The 10668-nt window shown below is 40.4% G+C and overlaps 1 protein-coding gene across 1 annotated transcript; it reads right to left on the bottom strand.

Moving 5' to 3' along the window:
• Positions 1 to 292: 292 nt before the first annotated feature.
• LOC143383924 (sulfotransferase 2A1-like) lies at positions 293 to 10218 on the bottom strand. Its single transcript, XM_076838940.1, has 6 exons — positions 10083 to 10218; positions 8871 to 9079; positions 7218 to 7344; positions 4156 to 4250; positions 2317 to 2494; positions 293 to 405 (listed from the first exon to the last, which is right to left on the bottom strand). Exons 1-6 carry the CDS (start codon positions 10216 to 10218, stop codon positions 293 to 295), a joined length of 858 nt encoding a protein of 285 aa, XP_076695055.1.
• Between the last annotated feature and the right edge of the window lie 450 nt (positions 10219 to 10668).

Raw genomic sequence — 10668 nt, 5'->3', positions numbered from 1 at the left:
AATTATGGATGATGTTCATAGGATGTTAGTAGGCCTCTAGGTGTTTAAAATATTATAAAGATTTTTTTAAAAGCTAGGATGTGATGGAGTGAATAGGGAAATCCCAGTAATTTTTAACAGGTAAGTGATCAGAGAAGAAAAATGCATAACTCAAGTCTCCAGAGCTATAAGCAGGTTTTAAATGTTTTGTCAGATCTTTATAGTCATACATAGTAATTGGGTTTATCCAGTATGCATCCTAAGACAGGAAAACAATGTCAGTATCCATATAAGATCCAGAATTTTTTGGACATTACTCCCATGGGAACAGCTTTTGGGGGAAACCCACCATCTTCTCTTGGTATATTTTATCAAAGGCTTCAGCTTGGGCCACTGTGAGGTGATTCTTCCAGTCCCCAGAGATGCCTGGAAAACATGAAGTCGACACAGATCAGATCTAGGGAGAGGTCTTATGACCAAGGTCTCCTCCTTGCTCTGTCAAGACCCCAGAGTGAGCATTTGTCATTGTTGAGCTGATCTTCTGCCTGGCCACCATACCCATTGGCATTTCTACCTGCCTAGAAAGTGTTCTGACTTCCCTTCTCTCCCAAACCATCCTGTAAAGAATCCATGAGCAATGGTGCCTGCTATAAAATTGAACATCTGGAATATAACTAAGTTTGACAACTTCTTTTTTGAGAACTTTGGCTCACTCTAACAGAATCTGTGACCTGGGTGATCAGAGCAGATTACAGATAGTCTCTGTGCTTTCAGCCATTCTCTGTGAGAAGTTCTTCTGCACATGGCACCAATGTGGATCCACTGCCAGATCCAGTGGCTCTAGTTACTTCTGGCTCAGAGTCTCCCAGGACTTTCAGTCTCTCTCAGCCAAGTTCCTCGGTTCTCTTGAGGCTCTAGGTATAGGGTCTTGTTGTTTCAGACTCCATCCCTGTACTGCCCGGTGGCTCTGTCTGCTCCATTGCATGGTGTCTTCTGATTCAGCTTCAAACCTGCCCAGCTTCCCTGCTCCTCAAGCTATTTACCTTTCATGCTCCTTGCCCCAGAGTGCTGTACTAGCAGACATGCACACACGTGGACCATTCACATGTTTACGCCAATGCAGTGACTCATGGAGGCTCTCAGTTCAAAAAGGTACATCTCCATTCTTGCTGACTTCACAGCCATGATCAGACATGATATGTTCCAGGTATTTCCTTTTTGAATGTTGCTACGGTATGCATTACTAATATATTAGGAAGTCAAAATTTTTATGAATTGCCTAAGACTTAGTGCTTTAAAGAATGACATAATATATGCTCACTAAAGAATTTTTGAAAAGATTAATAAAGAATGAGTAAAATATTAGCATAATATCCTGTTTTACAGACATGTATTTTTAAAAAGCCATGGAAGAGTTAACCAGTGAGAAAGTGGTGGGGGTGGAATGGAAGCTGAAAATATGGACACAGGTCATACGCTTTACTTATGTGACTGCAGTATTGATTTGTGTATCATACTATAATTTTCACATAATGGAGTCATCCAATTAATTAATAAAATATATAACAATATCTAAATTAATATATGCATGTAAGCAATATACTCAATGAGTATAAAGTAGCAGAATATCTAATATATAATTGCTATCCTATTAGTGCTCATTGTTATTCCCATATTCATCGATATCTTCATTATTGGAACAATCTGCCTCGTTTTTTCTGCTAGGCACCCACTCTCCCCACCCAGTCATCTCTTTTCTCACTCTGTGCTCTAGGCATACAGTGTGGCGGGAATCCTGACCTCATGAATCTCTTGAAGCATTTAGTATATTTATTTCATGGTTTAACATTCTAGACATTTGTGATCTGGAGGAATTTTGGAAAAACAGTTTCTGCCAGTACTTGCTGCAGACATTTTCAATAGACCTAAATCCTAGGGTGTAGATATGATCCATCTTTCCTCACAGGAAGGAGGCCTTACAATGTCTCATAACATGACCACTCCCTACTTTCTCCAATTTGATCTTTCTTTGTGTCTCTCTCTCTTTAGGGCAGTTCTGTATGGTAAGTCTCCAGTGAAGTATCCCAGACACGACCATCTCCAAAACCCACCCATCTCTCTAAGACTGAATCAACTTTCTCCAGGGACCTGCAGCCCATCCCAGGACCATGAAAACATTTTTTTTTTTTTTTTTTGCCATAAAAGGCGCATGCAAAGCTTTCTGGGCTATGAATCATTTCAAGTTGATATGTTCAAATACCTTCACTCTGGGTGTAGGGTGGTAAACACAGAATGCCTTCCACGTGTTTCCATACATTCTGAAAACAGAGAAGTTACCTTTTCTTGTAATTTTGAATTCCTTAGAAATTAATGTTTCGGGCAATATTTCAAGATTGGACATCTTGTTTTGTTTCATGACTTGGAAGGAGCTGTTCTTGAGGACGGAGTCCAGTTCTTCTGGACTCAACTTCTTTCCCAGGAACTGACAGATCCTCTCTATGGTGCTTCTTGGGTCCTAAAACATGATCAAGAGTGATGTTATGAAAGGGAAGATTGGAGCAAATGTGTTAGAAGGGACATGGGGGAGAAAGAGGAGAAATGACATATCAGGATAAGAGAAGACTGAAGGGAGAAAGATGAAGGGGACAAGCAGAGGGGTATGAAGGATGTGGTGACGAGAAGATCAACAGGGGCTTCCCAGGGAGGCTGAGTGTAGGACACTCCAAAGACAGGTGTCGGGATTTCTAAAGAGACTCTTAAAAATGGAAGATAAGGCAAGGAGACAAAGCCCCAAAGAGTAATCCTTCCACCAGACGATACTCTGTCTCATAACTAACACTTGAATAACACACAGGGCTTTAGAATATCTGCCTAAATTTGAACACTTTGTTGTTGGTGTATATCCCCGAGAGATCGTACCAAGGAAATAGATGGTTATAAGAAGAGAGTATGGAATTCTAGACCTTCTTGTTGCAACAATTGTGCTTTAATGTTAGTTCCCCCCCCATGATTCCAGTCACTGTATAACAAGAAGATGCACAACTGTGGCAATGATTTAAAAAATGCGCTGTGTGATTTGAGAGGAGAATAACAGGGAAGTATGGGGGCTTGCGGCTGAGGTGGCTGAAGGTGGCATCAAGGTCCTTGGAGAGAACCGACCTCATGCTGAGAACCCAACAGAACAGAATGCAGCTGCAGGAAGGTGAGCAGGGTCCCTTCTGCAGGAAAGCAGATGCCTGAGCCCATGGCCCCTTCTCTGTTCCTGAAGTCGTGCCAGTAGGCCAAGTGTTCTCAAAGGTCTCTTTACTCTTTTACCTTTTCTTACATTGTTTACCAGTTCTGAGAACCATTTCTTAGAATTTTAAAACTTTCAATTATGTCTGGACCTATGAAACTCACACAGAGAACTGTGCATCTTTGTGCAGGTTAGTGTGATATTTTTTCTGCATCAACAGAATAATAAAGTCAGAATAAGTACCTATTCAATGTGTGATGATCCAATCAGTGTAAGTGCACATCTACAAACTCAGGCATATGACATTTATTTCTGTTGGGAACATTCAAAATCCTCTTCATCTGCTATTTGGAAATGTATAATTAATTACTGTTCTCCACAGTCACACATCGTGTTACAGCTCATTGGAAATCATTCCTGTTACCCAGCTGTAGCCTGCACCCACCTCACGAGTGCTGAGCATCCTCTGCAGGCCTTTCCTGTTCCTCCAGCCCCTGACCTCTCAAAATAGTTACCCAAATTGGCTTCTCCCCTTCACATCATGTCGTTAGTCAAGGGGAGAAGCCGGAGAGGTGGGCAGAACTCTGGGGTTACTGCTTTATGCCCAGTCCCTTCTGAAGACTAGTTTTCTGTCCACATCATAGGTCCTGCATGCAGAGATCTTGACAGCCACAGATGCTAGCATCAGCCATGGCTCTCTGCCTCAGTGTATGAGATTATGGCTAGAGGAAATAGATTGGAAGACATGAAGAAATAGCTTGGAGTTTTGGAAGGTCCATAGAAGAAGGGAAATGGAGATCAAGGGCTCATCTGCTCTTAGGGACCTCTGACAGGCTGTGCTTTTACAGGTCAGGTGGAGCGGACTCACTGATGTCCAGGGATGTTATAGGGAAAAAGGATGTTGGGGCTTGGGTAAGTGCTGACTATGAGAGCATGCTCACCTTCTGCAGTTTCTCATAACTCAGCAGCAGGACATTCTCCCTGTCTCTCATGGACATCCAGCCACGAATATGCTCGAACCATGATCCATAGGGTACTGTGGGGCAGGCACATGTGTGCAGGTTACACACTGCCAAAACAGGGGCTGGACCATCCCTGTCACTCTCACACCCTGGCAGCTTGATTCATGTTTACTTGATTAATCCTCCTCAAAATAGGTAGTGAAATAGAGGAGGGAACATTTCTGATATCATTCTATGAAACCAGTATCATACTGATATCCAAGCCAGACAAAAACATATCAAGTAAGAAAACGACAGACCAATGTTCCTGGTGAATACAGATAACTTCATTAAAATATTAGCAAATCCTATTCAACATTAAGATTATACACAGGACATGTTGTGTTAAAACTTTAAGAATTTACATCAGAGTATGTTGATTTCATTCCAGGGATATAAAGTTGGTTCAATATATACAAATTCATAAATGTATTTTTCCATATCAATAGAATTTGCCTTGACAGAAGAACTTGGCTGAGCATCAGAAAGGGTCTATATGACAAACCCAAAGTCAACATCATGCTAAGTGGGGAAAACCTGGAAGCATTTCTCCTAAAGTTGGGAACAACATAGGGATGGCCGCTTTCACCACTTCCATCCAGTAGAGTTCTTGAAACTCTTGCTAGAGAAATCAGGCCAGGGAATAAAATAATCATAAGTAGGAAAGAAAGAAGCTAAATTATCAGTGTTTGCTGATGATAGGATGCTATGCTTTTAAGATCCAAAAAGCTCTCCCCAAATACTTCTGGAACTGATAACCAAATTCAGCAGAGTAGAACACAACATCAGTATAATAAAGGAAGAATTTCCATTTATAACAATAATGAATCTTCTGAGGAAAAAATCAGAAATACAATTCCATCCACAATGATCTCAAAAGATACCTAGTTAGCGGGTGTGATGGTGTGTCTGTGTAGTCTCAGTGCTTCTGAGGTTGAGGAAAAAGGATCACGAGTCCAAAGCCCACCTCAGGAACTTAGCAAGGCCTTAAGCAACTCAGCAAGACCCTGTCTCTCTATAAAATATGAAAAAGTGCGGGGAATATGTCTCAGTGGTTAAGTGCCCCTTAGTTCAATTCCTGGTACCCAGACAAACGAGCAGCAGCAACAACAACAACAACAACAAAACAACACAAAACCCTAGGCATAATCTACCCAAAGAGGAGAAAGACCTGTTACAATGACGATTATAGAACTCCGAAAGAGAAGTGGAGGAGACACTACAAGGTGAAAAGCTCTCCCATATTCTTGGATACCCAGAATCAAAACGCCACATTTCCAAAAGATATCTATAGATGCAATGCCATCCCCATCAAATATCAATGACATTTTTTTCTCAGAAATAGATTTTAAAAAAGTCCCACAATTTTAGTGACAAAAAAAAAATAAGGCCATCCTGAGCAATAAGAACAATGATGAAGGCCTGGGATGTGGCTCAGGGTCAGAGCACTGACTAGCACATTCAAGGCCCTGGGTCTAACCCCAAACACACACACACACACACACACACACACACACACATACACACACACACAGAGAGAGAGAGAGAGAGAGAGAGAGAGAGAGAGAGAGAGAATAATGTTGACATCATCACATTTTTAATTGGTCATAGTCTCAAATCACATTGAGAGGTATAGTAACATAAATTTGTATTAATATCAAAACAAATACTAGATCAATTGAGTAGACTAGAAGACACAGAAACAAACCCACACAGGTAGTCATCTGTTCCTTAACAAAGACATTGAAAGCAAATAGTGGAGCAAACACAGCCTGTTTAAGAAATGGTGGTTGGAAAGCTGAATGTCTCCATTAGAATATTGAAGTTAAATTATGCAAAAAATCAACTCAAAGTGTATAGAAAACATACGAATTAGACTGTAAACACTGTAACTATTAATAGAAAACATAGCACCTGCACTGCACATATAGATTCAGGCATGATTTCCTATAAGATTCCTAGCGCTCAGGAACAAAAACCAAGAATTGATAAATGGTACTGCATCAAGTTAAAAATCTTCTGCACAGCAAAGGAAATGAGTCAGAGAAAAGAGCTATAGAATGGAGAAAAGCTTTGGCAGCTACTCTTGTGACAGAAGATTAATATCCAGAATATATAAGTATATAAAGAACTCAAAAGAATTTTTTAACAATATGATCTTTTTTATCTTTATTTTATTTTTATGTGGTGCTGAGAATCAAACCCAGCGCCTCACCCATGCTTGGCGAGTGCACCACCACTTGAGCCCCATCCCCAACCCCAAGAACACAAAAATCTTAACAACAAAACCAAATAAACTGATCAAGAGATGGGTAAATGAGCAATCATTTCTCAAAAGGAGAAATACAATGCCCAACAATTCTATGAAAAAATTCTCAACATGATTAACAACCTGAGAATAGCAAATCCAAACTACATGAGATTGCATCTCACTCCAATTAGAATGGCAATCATCAAGAACATAAATAATAATAAATGCTGGCAGAGATGTGAGGAAAAAAGAATGATTACACATTATTGGTTGGAAATCAGTACAACTACCATGGAAATCAATACGAAGTTCTTTGAAAGACTGGGAATGGAACCAGCATATGACCCAGTCATGGAGCTCCTTGGTATTTACCCCAAACAATTAAAGTCAGCACACTATAGCAATACATGCACCCCCCATGTTGACAGCAGTTCAATTCACAGCAGCTGAGTTAGGGAACCAGCCTAGGTGTCCCCTGATGGATGAGTGGATAAAGAACATGAGGTACATATACATGATGGATTTTTACTCAGTCACAAAGAAGAGCTAAATTATGTCATTTGCAGGAAAATGGGTGGACATGGAAGTCAGCATGGTAATTAAAACAAGCCAGACTCACAGAGTCAAGGGTGGTCTGCTTTCTCTCACATGTGGAAAGTATTCAGAATAAGAAAACAACAGAGATACCATGAAATCAGGAGGAAGACCAGTAGAGTAGAGGAAGCAGGTCTTTATTTCACAGAACACTCACCGTGGCCTTGGAGGAACCATTTAAAATACTGTTTCAGTGACTCTGGTTTCTTAGAAAATTTTGTCAAAGTCTGATGATAGTAACCTGACACAAGGACATCTTTGGGATTTCTCATGATATATATCACCTTAAATTAAGGAAAAAAGGAGAGAATGAAAAATCAGCCTTAGCCAGTCCTTTCCTACCTTGATCTTGATCTTTACCCAGGCAGTTCTTCCTTAATCTCTATTAAGCACCAATGGATTTCTTCAATGATTAGTTACAGCAGTCATAATCAAATACACATTTTTAATGTTCCTATTATATATTCATGTGCTAGGAATAGAAGAGTAGGATCTTGCCTCTTCTTCCTGGGATATTAGTCTACTCAACCTGAGAAGCTGTTGGAAAGTTTTAGATGGTTAGTGGTGAGGTGTGTGTGTGTGTGTTTTACCATAATGATCACTAGCAGCAGAAATGATTGATCAATTCTGGTAACTTCAGATTCATAGCAACACACAGTCATCCTCACAGTCCAGACCATTGAGGAATCTCCCAGATAGGACATCCATGCAGCCTGAATGCATTTATACAAAATTCAGGAATAAGCAAAAGTAATTTGTAGCTGAAGTCTAGGAGTGTTTCCCTCAGGTGGTGGGCACTGATTGGTGCAAAGGGCCTGGGGAGAATTTCTGGATGGTAGAAATGTTTTAAGTCTGGTCTGGATGATTGTTGCCCAACTTTGTACATATTTACAAAGTATAAAAGGCTGGTGTCTATGATTAGTGAATAGACACAAACATGCATGCACACACGCCACTCGGTACTTGAACATCAGAAACTGACTTTGTATTTGCACCAACTCTGTTGGTGTTGTTATTGGAGATCTTATATCTCCTAGGACTCAGTCTCAGTAGGCAGAGGATAATGAACCCAACAGAAGACATGGAAATGGGTCTATTGGGGCAGCCTCACTCTTAGGCACTTTTATGACATTTCCAAGAGAAGAGATTATTGTTTCAGGTTTCTTTATGTTGTTTAAAAAAAAATGAAAAAAACTCAAAAGCCAACAAATATTTTAAAAAGGCATGTTTCTAAAAATAGTTCATGGCACATTAGATCTTAGATATCCATGGTCTGTGCTGATCATCCATCAGCCACGGGCAGGATGTAGTGGCTGCTGATCACAAAACAGTGATGTACAGTGCGCTGCCACAGTTAGAATAGCTAGCCATGACTACTGAGCAGTCCCTGGGATTTTTGTATTTATCAATGTAAATTTGTGATCTGATTCTTTTCCCTCTCCTGCCACCTTCAAGGAAAGAGGCTTTTATTGAACTGATATTTGCTAACATCTTCAAGAGCTGAAAGGTGGAATACTCTAGTGTAAATGCAGTTGTAAATTCTGGTGGCATGCATGTAAGGTGGGGTCTTCTAAGATTTTGGCATTATTCAGTGATTTTAACCCTGAATTCAAGATAGGCAAATCTGTGCAATGGTCCACATTCTTGCACACAAGTGTAGTGTGAGTTGTGGCCACATCAACCTCACCTAATACCTGAGAATCTCAGGTCTCACTGAACTTATTCAATGAGCTGACACCCCAGGAAGATCTGCGAGGGTTATCTAGGCACATGCAAGGGCAAAAACATTGATCCAACATTAGGCACTGACCTTGGCCTTGGAAGTGAATAAAGACTTAGGGAAGAGATGGAAGGGGAGGTGAGAGGCCAGGAACCGCGGGCCCTCTCTCTCCTTTAACAATTCATAACCCTCATCTGACTCTAACCAGGGTGCGCGTTCCCAGATGGGCACAGATTGAATCCACATGGTATTGCCTTTGGAGTGAATCAGGCAGAGAATTTCAATCAACCAGTGGGATCCTAGATAAGGAAGGGAAAATGATTGTCATTCATTTCAACCTGATTTGTGAACAAAAAATCATAATAAAATACGTAACAAAAATGTTACCATCATACCCATTTTAAGCATGCAGTGAAGTAGTGCTGAGCAGTGTTGAGCACCTTCCTATTGTTGCTCAGCCAATGTCCAGAAACTTTCATCTTGAAAAACTGAAACTCTCCGCTCATTAACATCATTTTCCTACTCATTCCATTCTTCGGTCCCTGGAATTTACCCTGGGTTCTTCTGTTTCTATGAACTTGATTACACTAGGTATTTTGCACCAGTAGAATCCTACAGTATTTGTCCTTTTGTGTCCAACATATTGCACTTAGCATGATGTCCTCAAGATCAATCTATGTTGTAGAAGGTGCCAGATCTATACTCCCTTGTTAAGGCTGAATGTATTTTGATGTATCAACATGCCACATTTTGTTTATGCATTCGTCTGTCAATGAATTTTCAGTTGCTTTCACCTCTTGGCTCTTTGCTGAGATTCTTTTAATAAGTACCTTTCTCTTGACTCTCCAGCCCCGTGCCCTTTCCAATGACATTAGCCTGATGCCTCACCCAGTTTGAATTCTCCTGACTCCCAGTTCCACTCCTGTAGATGCATGATGCATATCCTCACAGTCTTTGAATTTTCCAGGCTCATTTCTAATTCCCAGTCATTGTCCATGATGACTCTCCTACTCTACAGTATCCCTCTTCACCACATGACCTCCCATTCAGTCTTTTCATTCCTACTGAGCTAGTATTTCACTAGTAGGTCTTCACAGGTCACCCTCTTCCATCCCTTCTCCCATGCAATCACAGAAATGGCTGAATCTTCTTAGGATTTACTCCTATATCTTCCTCCAATAAATTACAGTATTTCTGCTGAACACTTATGTCACTCTGCACAAGTCTAAAAGGAAGTGCCATGGGACGCTGCCCCTTCCTCCCACACCTTTTTCATGGGTAGTTCCTTTCCTGTTTTCTTACCTGACTTTGGGAAAGACACCAGTACTGTATCTTCATCCTTTATCACAAACTTAGTACATACTTCTTTTATCACTTTGGAGCTGAAACCAAGAACATGGAAAGGTAACCCTTCAAACCACAAGTAGTCATCTGTCATAATGATGAGTTCTCTGTGCGTGGTGCTGGGGTTCTAGTTGCAGCCACCACTAGATGTAGTGGGAGACACTGGGAGACTGGACGTCAAAGTAAAGTCAAAAGAATCATTAACTTTTTCTTGTAAAATTAACTTGTTGGTAAAAACAAATTGTGACTGGTGATCCAAAGTTTCATGGTATTGAGAAATTTGGACTCATTCAGAGAACATGAGGAATATGATATGAGCTTTGAGGTCATGGGCAGAACCCCATAGCAAATGCTGCAAAATAACCCCATTGATGAATCTGTGGGGATTGAAGAAAACCATTCTTTTCTATTTATTTGCATTTTGAAGAGTTTTCAAAAGAAATGTTTTACATGAAACCAATAGACACGGTGTATTTGTAGCATTGTGGATAATTAATACATGTCATCCTTTACATCATCTGATCATCATTTGATCAATCCCATG

Source organism: Callospermophilus lateralis, chromosome 18 (genome assembly GCF_048772815.1).
Source record: "Callospermophilus lateralis isolate mCalLat2 chromosome 18, mCalLat2.hap1, whole genome shotgun sequence".
Taxonomy (NCBI): domain Eukaryota; kingdom Metazoa; phylum Chordata; class Mammalia; order Rodentia; family Sciuridae; genus Callospermophilus; species Callospermophilus lateralis.
This window is presented reverse-complemented; position numbering and strand designations above follow the sequence as displayed.

Bases quoted from the DNA above. Each gene is read 5' to 3' on its own strand.
- LOC143383924 (XM_076838940.1), bottom strand. From the start codon at position 10,218: ATGACAGATGACTACTTGTGGTTTGAAGGGTTACCTTTCCATGTTCTT. The intron at 9,080-10,082 runs GTAAGAAAACAG...TTCCTTATCTAG, and splicing joins GGTGTCTTTCCCAAAGTCAG to GATCCCACTGGTTGATTGAA. The intron at 7,345-8,870 runs GTCAGTGCCTAA...CCTTAATTTAAG, and splicing joins TATTCACTTCCAAGGCCAAG to GTGATATATATCATGAGAAA.